General features: G+C 54.1%; 1 protein-coding gene across 1 annotated transcript; it reads right to left on the bottom strand.

The window, feature by feature from the left end:
• Positions 1 to 1,692: 1,692 nt before the first annotated feature.
• LOC310906842 (myosin-6) lies at positions 1,693 to 14,835 on the bottom strand (the record flags this gene model as incomplete). The annotated part of the gene is made up of 37 exons (XM_083856417.1): positions 1,693 to 1,932; positions 2,474 to 2,569; positions 3,007 to 3,282; positions 3,385 to 3,510; positions 3,714 to 3,917; positions 3,997 to 4,305; positions 4,390 to 4,514; positions 4,593 to 4,758; positions 4,834 to 5,017; positions 5,225 to 5,421; positions 5,834 to 5,952; positions 6,058 to 6,184; positions 6,274 to 6,663; positions 6,922 to 7,012; positions 7,095 to 7,240; positions 7,342 to 7,518; positions 7,752 to 7,994; positions 8,083 to 8,211; positions 8,319 to 8,445; positions 8,536 to 8,672; positions 8,871 to 8,994; positions 9,076 to 9,193; positions 9,278 to 9,365; positions 9,502 to 9,575; positions 9,665 to 9,974; positions 10,112 to 10,282; positions 10,530 to 10,798; positions 10,884 to 11,022; positions 11,609 to 11,712; positions 11,855 to 11,953; positions 12,470 to 12,533; positions 12,656 to 12,748; positions 12,830 to 12,938; positions 13,035 to 13,062; positions 13,230 to 13,386; positions 13,958 to 14,101; positions 14,635 to 14,835. 37 exons carry the CDS (start codon positions 14,833 to 14,835, stop codon positions 1,693 to 1,695), a joined length of 5,901 nt encoding a protein of 1,966 aa, XP_083712543.1.
• Between the last annotated feature and the right edge of the window lie 2,739 nt (positions 14,836 to 17,574).

The raw sequence follows: 17,574 nt of genomic DNA, 5'->3' as shown, positions 1-17,574 counted from the left end.
GGAGAGGATGGAAAGATAGTGGGACATAGAGACTGTGGGGTGTGTAGGGACGTAGAGGAAATGGAGTGGTAGAGACCATATAGGGATGGTGTGACTATGGGCTATGGAGGAGATGGAGGGACAGTGAGAAATGGAGGATAACAACTAGGAGGAGACAGGGGTTTTTGGCCAAGGGGTGGTGGAACGAGAGGGGTCGGGGTGGAGAGGCCAGACAGATGAAAGCATTTGGGACAGAAGGATAGTGGGACATGTGGGGAAATGGAATATGGTGGATAATAGGAAGAGCATTTGGTGGCTAGGAGAACACTGAGGCCAGGAGCAGCAGAAGCTGTAAGCTCAGGAACCAGGAGGTCCTTGAAGGTGACCCTGTAGAGGTACCAGATGCTGGCCCCATCTCCTGGGGACCCTCTATCCCCAGTCCTTTATGTGCCCCCAGGCACATCTCTTCCCATAGACATAGATTGGTGTGAGGCAGGTTGGGATATCCTGTGAAGCAGTTTGAGGTCGAGGTACACCCCATGGGTGAAATCGTATTGCACTGTGGGGTGGGTTGCAACATCCTGTGGGGTGCGCCAGGTCCACATGGGTTGACAATACACAACATTTTTAGGATTGGAAGGAACTTCCGAAGATCATCTAGTCTAATCCTGCTGCCAAAGCAAGGTCACCTAGAGAATTTACACAGGAACACATCCAGTTGGGTTTTGAATTTCTGCAGGCAGGGAGAATCCACAATCTCACTGGGCAGACTGTTCCTCTGCTCTGCCACCCTCAATATAAAGAAGTTCTTCCTCATGTTGAGGTGGAATGTTTAGTGTTTTAGTTTATGGCCATTGCTTCATGTCTTGTCTCTGGGCACCACTAGAAAGTCTGGCACCAACCTCTGGACACCTGCCTTTGAGATGTATTGATGAGATCCGCTCTGAATCTTCTCTAAACTTAGGCCCATCTCCCTCAGTCTCTTTCTCTGGAGAGATGCTCCAGATCCCAAATCATCTTTGTGGCCTCTGCTGGGCCCTCTCCAGTAACTCCTTGTCTTTCTTACACTGAGGAAACCAGATCTGGAACCACAGTACTGCAGATGTGGCCTCACTATGGCTGAATAGAGGGGCAGGATTATCTCCTTCAACCTGCTGGTCACACTCTTCCCGATGCACCCAGGACACTCTTGGCCCTCCTGGCCTCAAGGACACACTGCCAGCTCATTGTCAACTTGTCATCCACCAAGAGCCCCAGGTCCTTCTCCACAGAGATGGTCTCTCATCTGATTCAGCAGTGGCCTCATATTTTACTTAATCTTCCTTTTCCTGCTGATACACCTTCTGAAGCCCTTCTTGTTGTCCTTGATATCCCTTGCCAGATTCTATTCCAAGGGGACTTTGCCCTTCCTCACTGCATCCCTGAATACTCTGACAATGCTCCTATAATACTCCCATGTGGCCTGTCCCTTTTTCCACATCCCATACATTTTTTATTCATAAATTTCAGATTTATGAGAAACTCGTATGGGCTCCATCCATATTACAGGTGCCATACAATGAGGCAACCCCACCCACCCAACACAAACCCAACCCCACAAAAAAACTGCTGCTGCTCAATGCTTTTTATTGGATGACCAAGGTTAGGGGGGCTACTTGGAAATCTAAGTGGGACAGCTGTGAGTTCTGGTAGGATACTTGGGGATCCAGAGCTTCACTCTTCGTTGAGTCCCTTCTGATGGAGAAGAAAAAAAAGGGGCTGTTGTGGGGCAGCCATGGGGTGGCCCATGAGGCACCTGTGGGCAGGGGAAAGTCCCACCTTGGCTCCAATGTCACGGCTCTTGGCCCGCAGCTTGTTGACCTGGGACTCGGCAATGTCAGCACGCTCCTCTGCCTCATCCAGCTCGTGCTGTGCCTTGCGGAACTTCGCCAGGTTGGTGTTGGCCTGTTCCTCCTGAGGTGCAGGGACATCAGTGAGGCTCCCACACAGCTCTGTCTGGCCTCCTGCCACCCCATCTGCTCTCCATACATCTGGTTTCCTTATTGCTCCATCTGGCCCACAATAGAACCACCTGTTTCATCAGGCATCCCATTTTCGAACCACCCAACCATCTACTCAATCATCCATCCATCCATCCAATCTTCCACCCACATAAACTTCAAGCATTCTGTCCTTCCCTTCCATCCACTCAGTCATCTATCCTTCCCTTCCTTCCTTCCTTCCTTCCTTCCTTCCTTCCTTCCTTCCTTCCTTCCTTCCTTCCTTCCTTCCTTCCTTCCTTCCTTCCTTCCTTCCTTCCTTCCTTCCTTCCTTCCTTCCTTCCACCATCATCTCTCAATCTCACCACCCACCCACCCTCCTCACCCCCTGACACCCCACCCCTTGACCACCTCATCTCAAGGTCACCTGCTACTCCTCACATTCTCTCCCACATTCCATACCCATGCTGTTCCCTCCTGGGGGGTGGTCCCAGTGTTCCCTGCCTAATGCTCACCGCCTCCTCTGCCTGTCGCTTGTAGGCCTTGACCTTCAGCTGGAGCTTGTCCACGAGATCCTGGAGCCGGACCATATTTTTACGGTCCTCCTCCGTCTGTAGGGTGAGACACACATGGATCATGACCTCACCCCTACCTGTGCTTTGAAACACCACCCAAGCTATGAAGGTCAGGAGAGAGTTAATATATGTTTTTGGGAAGTGGAGCCTTTCTAGATCTGTGGGTGGCCTCAGCTCTGGGAGCCAGAAGTGGGATGTCTTCTTGCCCCTGGTGAGGTCCCACCTGAGGTTCTGGATCATGCAAAGATCCAATGGATGCTGGGACACCAAGACGTGGCTCATGACCCAGACCATGTCCTGGATCCCACTACAGTATCACGCATACACACAGCGGATAGTCTGGTATTGAATCTAGACAGCCTGTGTCTCTCTGGCCAGTAGTCAGCCAGAGTTCTAAGTCATGTACAGAATGAGACATAAGGCCCTGGAGCCACAGGGAGAGTAGTTGACCTAGGCTATCCTAGGAGCCCCACCTGGTAGCTGAGCTCCTTGACACGACGCTCAGACTTGCGGAGACCCTTAATGCTCTCGGCATTTCGCTTCTGCTCAGCCTCCAGCTCATTCTCCAGCTCCCGCACACGAGCCTCCAGCTTCTGCAGCTGCTTCTTGCCCCCTTTGAGGGCCAACTGCTCAGCCTCATCCAATCTCATCTGCAGGTCCTTGATGGTCTGCTCCATGTTCTTCTTCATCCGCTCCAGATGGGCGCTGGTGTCCTGCTCCTTCTTCAGCTCCTCTGCCATCATGGCCGCCTGCCCGAGGAGAGAAGCGAGCAGAGAAGGAGGACCAAAGCATGCTCTCCATCACCCTCCAGTGGAAGGTGTTGTAGATGTCGGTCCCACCATGGCACTCACATCAGTGATGGCTTTCTTGGCCTTCTCCTCAGCATTCCTGCACTCCTGGATGGCCTCTTCCACCTCTGTCTGCAGCTGGGAGATGTCAGCCTCCATCTTCTTCTTCTGGTTGATAAGGCTGGTGTTCTAGAGTTAGAGAAGAGGATCTCAGGAGGTATCTGTTGAACTGCTGACCCATCCTTCTTCAATCCCCCAGTACTTAATGCTCCTCTGCTCCCTGCCAACTCTGCAGGCTTAAAGGATCTGGAGATCTTGACAAGTCAACCCATTAGAAGCCCACACCCATGGATGGAGGTAACCTCTCTCCTTGAAGGTATGTGAGGTCTCACCTGTGAATGGAGAAGCTGGACCCTCTCACTGGCCTCAATCAGCTCCTGCTCAGCCAACTTGCGTGCCCTCTCAGTCTGTTCCACCACTGCCTGCATCTCCTCCAGCTCTGACTGGAGGAGGTTGTTTCTCCTCTCCACGATGGCAATATTCTCCTTCAGGTCCTCATTGGCTCTTACCACATCATCTAGCTGCAGTTGGGTGTCCTGTTGGGATAAATATGATGGACATCAGCCAGCAGCTCCAAGGGGCCAGGAAGACCTCCTTAGAGGTGGGTGATCCCACCTTGAGGTGAGCCTGGGCTGCTTTCAGGTGGGACTGAGCCTCAGCAGCCACACGGTTGGCATGGCTGAGCTGAATCTCCATCTCATTGAGGTCACCCTCCATCTTCTTCTTCAGCCTCAGGGCCTCGTTGCGGCTCCGGGTCTCAGCATCCAGAGACGTCTGCAGTGAGTCCACCACCCGCAGGTGGTTGCGCTTGGCCTGCTCCATCTCCTCATCCTTCTCGGCCAGCTTGCGCTCATAGTCTGCCTTCACCTGGTTGAACTCCAGTTGGGCCCTCAGGATCTTTCCCTCCTCATGCTCCAGAGAGGCCTGGTGGAGACAGAGAGAAATTAGAGGGCCACGGAGAAGACTAGGACAAATTAGGGCTTCATATGGGGATGTGATTTGGCTCACCTCAGCCTCCTCCAGTGCAGCTTGGAGCTCCAGTTTCTCGGCATCCAGCTGCTTCCGGACCTTCTCCAGTTCATGGATGGTCTTGTGGCTGCCACCCAGCTGCTCCGTAAGGTCCGAGATCTCCTCTGGTCAGATAAGATCTTATCAGACTTGATGGAAGGTAGTGGAGAACAAGGTGGGTAGGGGAAGTATCATGGTCTCACCTTGGAGATTTTTGTTCTCCCTTTTGAAGGTCTCCAGGTGCTCAAGCGACTCCTCATAGGCATTTTTCAGCTTGAAGAGCTCTGTGCTGAGGGACCTGGCCTCTTTCTGCGATGCTTCCAGCTCCATCTGTGACTCTTCAAACTTCTGCTTCCACTCAGACAAAATCTGGAACAAAGCAAGGGATCACCTTCTGTCTCCATGTCTCCCATCTGCTCCTGTCTCACCACTGTGTCCTCCTACCTTGTCAAAGTTTCTCTGCTTCTTGTCCAATGCAGCAGCTGCTGCATTTGATCTCTCTACATCTGCCATCAGGTCCTCAATCTCATTCTGCAGCCGGTGCTTGGTCTTCTCCAGGGAGGAACACTTGGCATTGACCGCCTCCACTGCCTCCTCAGCCTCCTGCAGCCGCTGGGCCAGCTTCTTCCTGTCATGGGACAAAACCTGGCTGTGGTGACCCATGGACCAAGTGGGCCAACTCAGACCTTATTCTACCTATTGACTGGCTGAGGCTCTGGATCTCTACCATCTCCAGATCCCTATACCTTCTCCAGATTTTTGGAATCTATGTAGTGGAAGGGTGTCCACTCTTCCCTGCCCCATAGAAGCTCCCTTCCTGGAGAGATTTACTCACTTGGCCTCCTCCAGCTCCTCAGTGCGCTGGATGGCATCTGTCTCATATTTGGTCCTCCACTGTGCCACCTCAGAGTTGGCCTTGGAGAGCGAGCGCTGGAGCTCAGCCTTGGCCTCTGTCTCCTCCTCATACTGCTCCCTCAGAAGGTCACAGTCATGCCGGGCTGACTGGAGGGCATGGGCCAGTGCATTCTTGGCCTGGGAGAGGGCGAAAAGGTGAAAGTGAACTTGTACTATGTGTAGGTCCGCAAACTCAGTAAGCACTGGTATTTCTCAGCCAAACCTTCTCTAGGTCATCCCAACCAAATTCAGCACATCTAGACCCAGATAAATCTAAAGATAGATATCTCTAATCTGGTCCAGTTTGACTTCCCCTCATCCAGTGTCCCCCAACTGCCCATAGGCCAGCCCAGCTGCTTCAGAACTGAACTGCTCAGCCCAGCCTCTTAGCTGTTAAACCAATGCAACCCAACTCAACCACTCTTAGATGCAACCAACCCACTGAACTGGCCTGAACTTGACTTCTATTTGGTGCTACCACCAAGAGGGTGAAGGACACCTTGCCTTGAAGCCCTCCTGGAGACCTTATCAGCCATCCCACAAACCTCACCTTCGTCTCCTCCTCCAGCTGCCTCTTCAAGTCCTCCATCTGCTGGGTGTATGACTGCTTGCCCCTAGTTAATTGAGAGACAAGGGCCTCCTTTTCCTCCAGCTGGCGGGACAGCTCTCCTGCAAAGGTAGGACAGGTTTTCAACGGTGTGTCAGGGATTGAAGATGTGGGGCAGGGGCTGAGACTGTGGGGTGAGGAGGGGTATGGAGGGTCAGGGTTCCCACCATTTTCAGTCTGGAGCTTGGCCCGTTGGGTGCTAGTGTCGTTGAGGACTCGTTGTGTCTCCTCCAGCTTGGCCCGGTGTTCAGCTGCCTGGTCCTCCATAGTGCGAGAGATCTTCTCCATGCCCACCTTGGAGGAGGAAATTATGGAGGGAAGGAATGAAGCAGGAGAATGATGCCCATGGTGGAGATAAGATGTCCACCTTGGCCTCCTTTTACCTTGGCCTTTATCAGTTGCTCCATGTTGGAGCTGAGGTCATCCAGCTCCAGCTTGAGATCGCTCTTCTCCTTCTCCAGCTTCTGCTTGACACGCTGTAAGTTGTCGATCTGCTCGCTGAGCTCGGCCACGCTGTCGGCGTGCTTCTTGCGCAGCGCAGCAGCCGTGGCCTCGTGCTGCAGCGTGGCCTCCTCCAGATCCCGCCGCATCTTCTGGAACTCTGCCTCCCGCTTCTTGTTGAGCTCGATCTGCACTGAAGTGGCACCACCCGCCTCCTCCAGCCGCTCGCTGATCTCCTCCAGCTCCCGTGACAGGTCTGAGCGCAGCTTCTCCACCTTGGCTCTGCCTGTCCGCTCTGCCTCCAGCTCTTCCTCCAGCTCCTCAATCCGTGCCTGTGCTCCAGGGATAGAGCTGCTGTGAGCAGACTAGGCTCCACCCAACTCCTCCATTCAGCTCAACAATTGAACTGGAAACTTTTCAACCCAACTCACCCCAATAAACTGAAAACTCTTCAGCTCATCCCAGACATCTGAACATTTGTCAACCAACTAGAAACTCCTAAACTCAGCCTAACCAGACAGAGACTCTTCACCTCAACCCAACCAGCTGGAGGCTCTCCAGCCCAAATAAGCAGAGAATAGATCCCTCACCTGCAGCTCTTTCAGCTTCTTCTGGAGCTGCAGAGCCAGAGCCTGCTCATCCTCAACCTTGCTGTTCTGCTGGTTGATCTCAAACTCTTTCCTGCAAATGAAAGCAGTTAGCAATGAGGTCCCTGCCCTTGCCCCCTGACCAGTTTATACTGGGGAAAGAGGTCCATCTTTACTTCTTGAGCTTCTCTTCCAGCTGCTGCTTGTCATTCTCCAGGTCCATGATGTTCTCCTGGGTCAGCTTCAAGTCACCTTCCAGCTTCCTTTTGGCCCGTTCCAGGTCCATCCGGACCTTTTTCTCCTGTTCCAGGGAGCCTTCAAGCTGTGTGGAAATATGGAAATGGGAGGAAACCTCAGTTTTCCATCATATCTACCCCAGAAAGCTCCTCAGCACTACCCACGATGGGACCAGAACACACTCACGTCATCCACTTGCTGTTCCATCTTGAGTTTGGCCTTTGTCAGGGTGTTGACTTTGTCTTCCTCTGCCTGCAGGTCATCTAGAGTCTGCTGGTGAGATTCTTGAAGGGCCTTCTTTTCCTTCGTTAGCTTGGCAATGGTTTCATCCAGCCCAGCCATCTCCTCTGTGAGATTCTTGACCTGAAGGAGGAGAAACACTAGGCCTCCAGCTTAGTACCAGAAGTAGAGCAAAGCTGGGTAACACTGCCATTATCCTTGGCAAATGAGGCTGCTGCAGTGGTAGAGAACCCAAAGGATGTTGAGTGTTCACATAGCCCAGATCAACTAGCTTTGAATCTCCTCAACCCAACACAGTCAGATTGTGTTGACCCAAATCCCCACAGCTTAAGGTCAAGGCCTCTTCCCACACTCACCTTGTTCTCGGTGGCATGTTTCTCCTTCTCCACCTTGGCCAGAGTCAGCTCTAGATCATCAATATCCTTTTTCAGCTCTGAGCATTCATCCTCCAGCTTCCTCTTCCTAGCTGTCAGTTCTGCGTTCATCTCTTCCTCATCCTCCAGTCTCTCTGTCAGCTCCTTCACCTTGGCCTCCAGCTGGATCTTGTTCTTGATCAGCTGGTCACATCTCTCCTCAGCATCATTGAGGTTGTCCTGCTCCTGTATTGGAGTGGTATATGAGGTAGGGTAGCCCTGGAGGAGTGCTGGTCACCCCACTGACATGGTTTTGGGGGCCAGTCTCACTCACAGCCTGCACTTGGAGCTGAAGGTCATTCTTCTCCTGCAGCATGGAGACCATCTTCTCCTCCAGCTCCTTGCGCCGGGTCTCTGACTTCTCTAGGGCTTCCTTCAGCCGCCCAAACTCTTCTTTCATGTTCTGAAGCAAGCATAGGAGACCAGTAGCCACATCCAATGCCCTCGATCCTTCAAGTCCACCAAACCCATTTTGGATCCCAAGCTGCCTGCCTCATCCCCTCCTCTCACCTGCATCTCTTTCTCTGTCTCAGCACTCTTCAACAAGGGCTTGATCTTGAAGTAGAGCTTCATCCAAGGCCAATTCTTCACCCCCATGAAGGCCCTGATGTTCCACTGGATCACCAGCAGTGAGTCCCTAGAATGGTAACACAGATGCCACTACACCACAAACCTGGTGAGCCACTAGAGGTCCCTTCTCAAGGAGAAAGACCCTTTCCCCACTCACCGGCGCTCCAGGATCTTCTTGAACTCAATGCGCATGAGCTGCCCTCGGGCCTGAGCTTGGATGCGGGTGATGATGCGGGAGAGGCGCTCGTCCCGCATCTCCTCCAGAAGTCCCAGTAGCCCAGCCTTGAAGAAGACCTGATGGAGCAAGGAGGCAAGTAAGAGGGTGAATTGGTTGGGAAGGGTTCATAGACAGATGAAAGAGTTGATAGGTTGTTGGGGGAATGAAGCGATGGATAGGGGTGTGGATAGGCAGGTGGACACATCAGTGGTGAGACCATGGGGTCCACATGACCCCGTGGGTGGTAGGAACATGGAGAGACCACGTGACCTCACCTTGGTGTGTCCAAATTTGTACTGGTTGTGGTCGATGTCAATGGATCCCAGGAGCTTCTCAGCGCCCTTGCGGCTGTCAATGAACTGCCCCTCAGGGATGGCAGCAGGGTTCAGGATGCGGTATCTGGTAACCAGAGAGGACATGAAAACCCTGAGGTCAGCCCCAGTTGAGTTGTCCACCACCTCCCCATATCTCTGTGCCTACCGCTGGCGGAAGTCCCCATAAAGGATGCGATTGGGGAAGCCCTTGCGGCAGATGCGGATGCCCTCTAGGACTCCATTGCAGCGCAGCTGGTGCATTACCAGGGGATTGTCCATCACACCTGGCAGTGGGTTAGAGGGGTGGTGTCAGCCACAAGCCACACCTACCACCCTTTTCCCTGCCCTCAGCCCTGCCCTTTGCTCACCTGGCTCCTTCCGCTCATTGGGAATGATGCAGCGGACAAAGTGAGGGTGGGTGGTCTTGAGGTTGGCCATCAGCTTATTGAGATTCTCCTGTTGAGGAGGGAGGAGGGAAGAAACTGACTAATGAGAGACCAAGAGAGGGTCTGTGGGACTGAAGGGGTGATCCACCATTCAGGAGGTTGTCCTGCCACTGCCCCACACTGGGTCCACTATGTAGGTCCCTCACCCGATGCAGGGCTGAGACAGTCTGAAAGGAAGAACCTTTCTTCTTGGCTCCTTTCCCCTTTCCTCCATCACCACCTGGAGAGAAGAGAGGTAGGGTAACACAGGAAAGAGGGTGACTGGTGGACAGTAGTCTTCTCAATCAACTCATCTCTCCATTCACCCACCAGCATCTGCCCCAGCATAGTTGGAGAAGAGGTTGGCCAAGAGCTTCAGGGCTGATTTCTGGTAGAGCCCCACCACGGTCTCATTGAGGGGGTCCTTGTTCTTCTCCAGCCACCCAATGATGTTGTAGTCCACTGTGCCAGCGTAGTGGACAAGAGAGAAATGGGCCTCTGGCTTCCCCTTGACATTACGTGGCTTCCCAAAGTTGGCCGACTTGCCCAGGTGATTATCAAAGAGCTTGGCCTTGAAGGTCATGTCCGAGGCTTTGGGAAACATGCACTCCTCCTCCAGGATGGACATAATCCCCATTGGCTAGGAGGAAAAATAGTGGTGGAGGACACCAAGAACAACCCAGCTGACTAACTTTGGGGTCCCTGGCAGACTCCAACTGAAAGGGCCCTTCCCCAGCAGTCCCTTCAGCCCCCATGAGACCCTGGAGGATGTGTTACCTTCTCAATGAGGTCAATGCAGGCCTGGAGGTCCATGCCAAAATCAATGAACTCCCACTCAATGCCCTCCTTCTTGTATTCCTCCTGCTCCAGCACGAACATGTGGTGGTTGAAAAACTGCTGCAGTTTCTCATTGGTGAAGTTGATGCAGAGCTGCTCAAAGCTGTTGAACTGAGCAAGGAGAGAGGAGATGACCAATGGGGTTAACTGGATCAACTCAACACCCAACTGGGTGAATAGAATAGTAGTATCTATGAGGTCAACTCAGCACCCAAGATGATCAACACAAGGCCCAAAAAAGGTCAAGTTTCCAGAAAAGTCAACATGAAACTTCAGAAAATCATCTCCAACTCCAACACCCAACTGGATCAGCCCAACCCCCAAAAGGACAAATACCCTGCCACCCCTCAGTCCTCACATCAAAAATCTCAAATCCGGCGATGTCCAGCACACCAATGAAGTACTGCCTTGGCTGCTTGGTGTCCAGAGAGTTGTTGATCCTCACCACCATCCAGTTGAACATCTTCTCATATACAGCCTTGGCCAAGGCCCCAATGGAGTAGTACACCTGCTGGACATTCTGCCCCTTGGTGACATATTCATTGCCCACCTTTACCCGGGGGTGACACAACCCCTTGAGAAGGTCAGCTGAGTTCAGCCCCATCAAGTAGGCTGACTTGTCAGCATCTGCAGAACATCAAGAAGAAGACATGTTGTCAGATTCTACCTAACCTGGTGACCCCAAAACCTATGCCATCCTGTACCCACTCACCTTCAGTACCATCTGGTTCTGCCTGTTCTTCCCGTTGCTTCTGCTTGAACTTCATGTTGCCAAAGTGCATGATGGCACCCGTCAGCTTGTAGACACCAGCTTTCTCCTCAGCTGTGAAGCCCAGGACATCAAAAGCGCTCTGGGTGATAGGTGGAGAGGGAGGGGATGGGAGAGGGCCTTGCCACCAGCTGTGGCCATGGCTCTCTGCTGGCCACCATTTGTGTCCCTCTGCCCTTCCAGCTCATCAACTCCTCCATCCATCTGCAGATTCATCCACCCGTGGACTCACCCATTGTGGATTCACCCATCCATCCATCCATCTATCCATCCATCCATCCACCCATCCACTCATCCATTTATAGACTCATCCATCCATGGACTCGTCCATTCACCATTAACTCCATCTATGCATCGGTGGACTCATCCATCTGTTTGAGGACTTGTTTGCTCATGGACAGATCTGTCCACCTAAATACTCTCCCCACCTGTTTTTATCTCCACCCACAACCTCCTCCACTCCCTGCCTCCTGTCCTACCTTCTGTCCCTCATCCCACATCATCCCACACCACCAACCCACCATCTTCCAACCCTTCCTATCCTCCGCCTCTCATCCCAATGTTCCTCCTCTCCTCCACCCATCCATCTTCTACTTTCTCAACCATCCACCTGGCATTTCACCTTCAATTCATCATGGAGATGTCCACCTGCCCACCCCACCACTTACGTCAGTTGCCAACAGCTCTTCAGAGTCATCGATGGAGGCCACAGTCACCTCTCCTTGGGAGACATAACTGTAGTCATAGGGGTTGTTCGTGATGAGAAGCATCTCTGCTCCGTGGGCCCAGGATAGAGAGAAAAACTGAGCATTTGCACTGGCTAAACAGCCCCAAATCATCCTCAATTGCCCCAGGAAAGAGCGGAGAATTGGAGGGGAGGAAGTGGAAAACTCAATGCCAAGCACCCTACTCACCCAGCAGCTCTGGTTTCTTGTTAGAGAGGATCTGGTAAAAGATGTGGTAGTTCCTCTCAGCCTTCAGCTGGAAAATGACACGGGACTTCTCCAGGAGGTCTGAGGTAGGTATGGAGAGAAGGAGGATGGAGGTTGGGGTGAGAAGATGGATCAAGATATGGAGAGATGGATGGTAGTATGAGGAGATGGAAAAGGAGGGGTATCTGTATGGCAGGATGAGGAAATAGAGGGAAGAAGAGAGAAAAATGGATAGTGGGATGAGACGATGGATCCATCAACCATGAAGACAGATGAAGGGACAGGCATGAGTGGAGGGGAGGCAGGCAAGGAAGGAGGGAGGTAGACACAAGGAGATGGAGGGACAAAGAATTGGAGATGAAGGGTTAGGTGAATGGTAGATAAGGAGATGAATAGGTGACTGGATGGAAGGAGGAAGGAAGATATGAATGGATGAATGGAGTTCCTTGGTGGATGGATGAAGTTCATGGGTGGATGGAGGAGTCCATACATGAATGAGTCCTAGGATGGATGAATAAATCCATCGATAGGTAAGTCCATGGATGGAGGGATGCTGGACTACAAAGCATCCTCTCATTGGGCTCTCAACACACTCACAGGTCTCAATGTCAGCTGATGCCAACTTCCCGGTGGCCCCGAAATGGATTCGGATGAACTTCCCCTGGGAAAGCAGTGGCAGGAGGTGGAGGTGGCTGCCTTCATGCAGCAGATCCCACACCATAGACCCTGTCCCACAAACTGCCCCACAGACCTATCCTCATAGAACCGACCCCCATCACTCACAAATCGGGACGAGTTGTCATTGCGGAGGGTCTTGGCATTGCCGAAGGCCTCCAAGGCAGGGTTGGCCTGGATGATCTGGTCCTCCAGAGTGCCCTGGATGGAGTGGGACAATGCTGAGTGTGGACACCACTGAGGTACACTCTCTAACAAGGGTACATTGACTGAGGCACTCACCTTGCTGCTATTGGTCACCTCCTTCTTGCGGTCACCAATGGCAGCAATGCTGGCAAAGTACTGGATGACTCTCTTGGTGTTGACTGTCTTCCCCGCCCCGGATTCTCCGCTGGAGGGGCAACAGTGAGATATTGGATAACAAACTGGTGGGTTCTTCATCCCACCCCACTGCTGTGGGGCAGGGTTGGACAAAGCAGGGCCTTACGTGATGAGGATGGACTGGTTCTCTCGGTCTGCCAAGAAAAGAGAGGAGTAAGCTGGGATGAAGTTGGGAAACATACTTGGGGTCTTGCGGTTGAGGCTGAGGTTCTCCATTCTCCTAGATGAGAACCAGTTCTAAGTCAGGAGCCATTTTTTGGAGCAGGGTCTTCTATTTGAGGTCCTCACAGGACATCCTTACCTGTCAGCATGTTCTGGTAGGCATTGTCAGAGATGGAGAAGATGTGGGGTGGAGCTTCACTCCGTTTCTTTCCCCGGTAGGCAGCCACCACCTCAGCATTGTAGACAGGCAACCACTTGTAGGGGTTGACAGTCACACAGAAAAGCCCTGAGTAGGTCTGGAGAAAAAGGCAGGTGGGTCAGAGCCAGGAGGTGCCACTCCACCAAGTGGGGACATCCTAGGTCTAGGTGGCCCAGGGGATGTGATGATGGGATGTCTTGATTTTGGCTGTCTGAAAAGGGGCTGGAGAAGGGATATCTTGGGTCTGGATGGCCCACAACATGCAGAGATGGGACATGTCATGTGCCAGTGGCCCAAGGGGTCTGGGGATGGGATATATTGTGTCCCATCAAGGGGGCTATCGAAATGACATCTTGGATCTGGGTGACCAAAGGGGTCAGGGGATGCAGCATCTCAGGTCTTGGTGGCTGAGGCAGTCTAGAAATGGGATATCTTGGGTCTGGGTGGCCCAAGGGAGCTGGAGAAGGGCCACCAGGTTCTGGGTGTCCCCAAGTCTGTGAAAAAACCACACCAGGTTTGAGGTGGCCTTGGACTCTCTGGAAGGCCCATCTAGTTCTAGGTATCCCAAGAGCTTTAGGGAAGGGTCCCTAATTTCCATCCACCCCCCAGGCTGTGGGGAAGGCCCCGCCTACTTCCCAGGTTCTCCAGGGGCTTGTGGGAAAGCTCACATAGATCAGCCAAGAGGCATAGCGCTCCTTGAGGTTGTAGAGGACGGCGGGCTCATGGAGGAAGGTCAGCATCGCCATGTCCTCAATCTTATCAAATTTGGGGGGGTTCTGCTGGTGAATGTCAGCTTCCTTCACCGTCACCGTCTGGGGGGAATGAGGAGACATGGGAGTGGGGGTTGGGAGGTGTCCATGGCTTGGGGGGTACCTCATGGGATAGGGGGTGCTCCGTTAGTAGAATTTCTTCCATGGATTGGGAGGGGTCTCCTATGAGTTGGGGGGTACCCCCCATGGGTTAGGAGTCTCCAATGCATCAGGGCCCCCACCACTATCAGCTTGGTTTCCCCCTCCTCCATTTGCTCTCCCCTAAACCTTCAACCCCCCTCCCTCCTTTAATCCCTCCCCCATTAATTTCATCCCATTAATCCCTCCCTCCTTAACTCTTCACCCCCTTACTTCCTGCCAACCCTTCACCCCCCACTTCCCACCAATCCTTCACCCCCCCATGATCCCCAACCCCCCCTTCTTTCCCCCACCAGTCACCCCCTATGCCCCTACCTGCCATCAGCCCTTCCCATCCTTAACCCCTCCCTCTATTGCCCTCTCACCCCCATTAATCCTTTGCCCCTCATGGCCCCTTGCCCCCTCCCCTCGCCCACCCCTATCCCCCAGCTGCCCACCTCTCCCAGCTCAGTCTGGACGGTGGCCTCCCCTCCTTGCCGCGCCGTCACCCGTCCCCGAACGAACTCCTCCCGGGGGTGGGGGACGAAGCACTCGCTGCGCGGGTCGAAGGGTCTGGTCTGCGCCGCCAGCCGCTCCCGCTCTCCTGGCCGCAGGAAGGGGGCTGCTGCCCCCAGCGCTGCCAGCACTGCGTCCGCCATCCTGCCCCACACAGACAGGGACCTTGCATCACCTGGGGGGCTCTGAGGCTGTGGCCGCAGGGTCTCATCCCGTGTTCCATGGCCCCACACAACCCCACTGGCCAGAGCCCATTGCGGTGTATGGGACCCTATAGCCACGCGCAGACCCCTATGGCTGTGGCAGACACTGGAGCCAGACACGGAGCTTTGTCGCTGTGCACAGCCCCATGCACGGGTCCCAATAGATGTGCAGGGAGCCCTATAGCCTTCTGCACACCCACGCAGTCATGCACTGCCCCATGCACAGACTCCTGTAGTGATTCGGGGGCTTCCTGCAGGGACCCCTATAGCCATTAAAGGACCCCTAATGGTGATGTACAGGACCTCATAGCTGTGTATGTCCCCATGAACAGAATCCTATAGCCATTCATGACCCCATGTATTGAGCCCTATACAGTGTACACACCCCCTATAGCTGTAGGCAGACCCCTATAGTCATGCAGGGACCCCAAGGTCCATGCACAGCCCAATGTACAGACTCCTGTACGATGCAGGCACCTCCACAACCAGGGATCACCAACCCCTGGAGTGATGCATGGACCCCTGCAACACAAAGACCCCTATAGCCACACACAGACCCCCAGAGTAATTCAGGCATCCCTACAGTGATGCACGGAAATCCATAGCAGCGTAGGGACTCCTATAACAATGCAGGAAACCTTAGAGTCCTGCACAGCCCCACATGCAGACCCCCATAGTAAAGTATGGATCCCCTGTAGTGATGTGCAGACCCTATAGCAACACATAAACCCTATAGCAGCATAACCACACCCCCCACACCCCCTACCTCCCCCCGAAGCACTTGTCCCCACGCTGCCAAGCAGCATCACCCTCACCTGGAGTCTGTGGATCTAGCAGGTAAGATGAAGGGAGCTGGAAGGACATGCGGAGGGTGAGTAGAGCTACACACCATGCCCCCTATAGACCCTCTTTGCCCCATAGAGCCCCTTATGCCCCATAGATCACTTTGGCATATAGACCTCATGTGCCCCATAGCCCTGCTTGTGCCACATAGGCCCCCTGGATGCCCCACAGATCATCAGTGTCCCCTAGATTGCTGTGCCCCCATAGAACTCTTTCCCCCACAGTTCCCCTAGTACTTCTTCGGTCCTCTGTGCCTCATAACCCCATGTGTACCCCACAGGTCCCCACACCCCAGAGAACCCCTATGTGTCCCATAGGCCCCCTGTTCCCCATATCCCCCACAGATTCCTGTGCTCCATAGATCCCCATAACCCTCCTGTGCACCCCATAGCCCCCCATATCCTCCCTCAGCCCTTCATATCTACATTCCCACTATGCTCCCACCCTCTCCCACTCTGCCCCACGCCGACACTTATGCCAGCCCCGCAGCCCAAAGGCCTTTATAGACCATCATGGGATGGGGAGGGAGGAGCATTCCTGGGGAGGGGGTGGCTGATAAGGGAGAAGGAGGGGGGCACCTCCCCCGCTTCACCAGCCACAAGGTGGCATCTCTCCCGTACCCTGGCATCCAGGACCCACATGTTCACCCCACGGGATGATCTATGGGGCAGAGCTATAGGGGCGAGCAAGGGCTGTCCAGACCCTTTGTAGGGGTGGGATGTGGGGTGGGCTGGGGGCCCTGAATACCTGGGTCTCTTGTGTAGGACGTGTCCATGGAGTCTAAACGTTTGGATCCCTTGTGTGTGGGAGCAGGGGGAAACTAGGAGAACCCAGGCGCCAGGGTCCCTTGTATATGTGGGCGCTGTGTGGACCAGGGTGCTTTGGTGCCGTTCGTCATGATCCTGTGAGTCTCAGATGCCTGGGTTTCTTGTGTGGGGGGGATCTCTGGAGCCCAGATGCCTGAGTTCTTTGTGCAAGGAGGGGATCTATGGGGCTAGGACTCCGGGGATCCTTGTGAAGGGGGTGCCTGTGGGGCCTGGATGCCTCGGTCCCTGGCCAATGTCCTGTCACCCGTGGGGTGGTGACAGCTCTACCCTGCCAGGTCTATATTGGGACACGGCCGGACAGCGGAGGGGAGATTGTTATCTCGTCCCCAGTGAGGCGCCGTGGGGCCGGCAGAGGTCTGAGGGACGGGGGGGTCTGGCAGCAGTCCCCGAACACCGTGTCCACTTTGTCATCAAGGAGGTGACAAGTGTTCCTGCGAGGTGACACATTCCCGCGGGTGGGGAGGTCCCCACCTACCCATTGTGCCCTATAGATCCCTCCCCCCTGCCCCACAGACCGTCTCCTCTGCCCCACAGAGCCCTCACAGAGCCCCATCACTGCTCCATGGAGCCACAGAGAATCTCCACAGATCCCTACAGAGTCTTTTTAGAGCCCCATAGATTCACATAAAGCCCCATAGAGACATTACCCCACCCTTCCTCGGGCCGGGTTTGGCGGGGGAGGGGAGCGCCCGGACGCCGGGGTCCCCTGGGGTCCATCATGCGGCGCCGCCTGGACCGGGAGGGATGGGGCGACAGATGGACGGGGGAAGGGAGGGTGAGGGGGGAAGCGGGGAGGGGCAGGCAGGAGTCAGAGGGACAGTGGGACACAGAGAACATGCAGAGACCAGGCGGACGTGGAGGAGGTAGAAGGACTATGGGAGATGGAGGACACAGGGCTGGTGGACCAAAAGGTGGTGGGGTGATGAATGGAAAGTCCAGAGCAATGGAGGGACATGGGGCAGAATGTCAGTAGGGCGTGGGGGGTTGCGGGGCATGGTGTGCAGTGGGA

The sequence above is a fragment of the Zosterops lateralis genome, assembly GCF_965231275.1.
Source record: "Zosterops lateralis genome assembly, chromosome: 1".
Classification (NCBI taxonomy): Eukaryota; Metazoa; Chordata; class Aves; order Passeriformes; family Zosteropidae; genus Zosterops; species Zosterops lateralis.
This window is presented reverse-complemented; position numbering and strand designations above follow the sequence as displayed.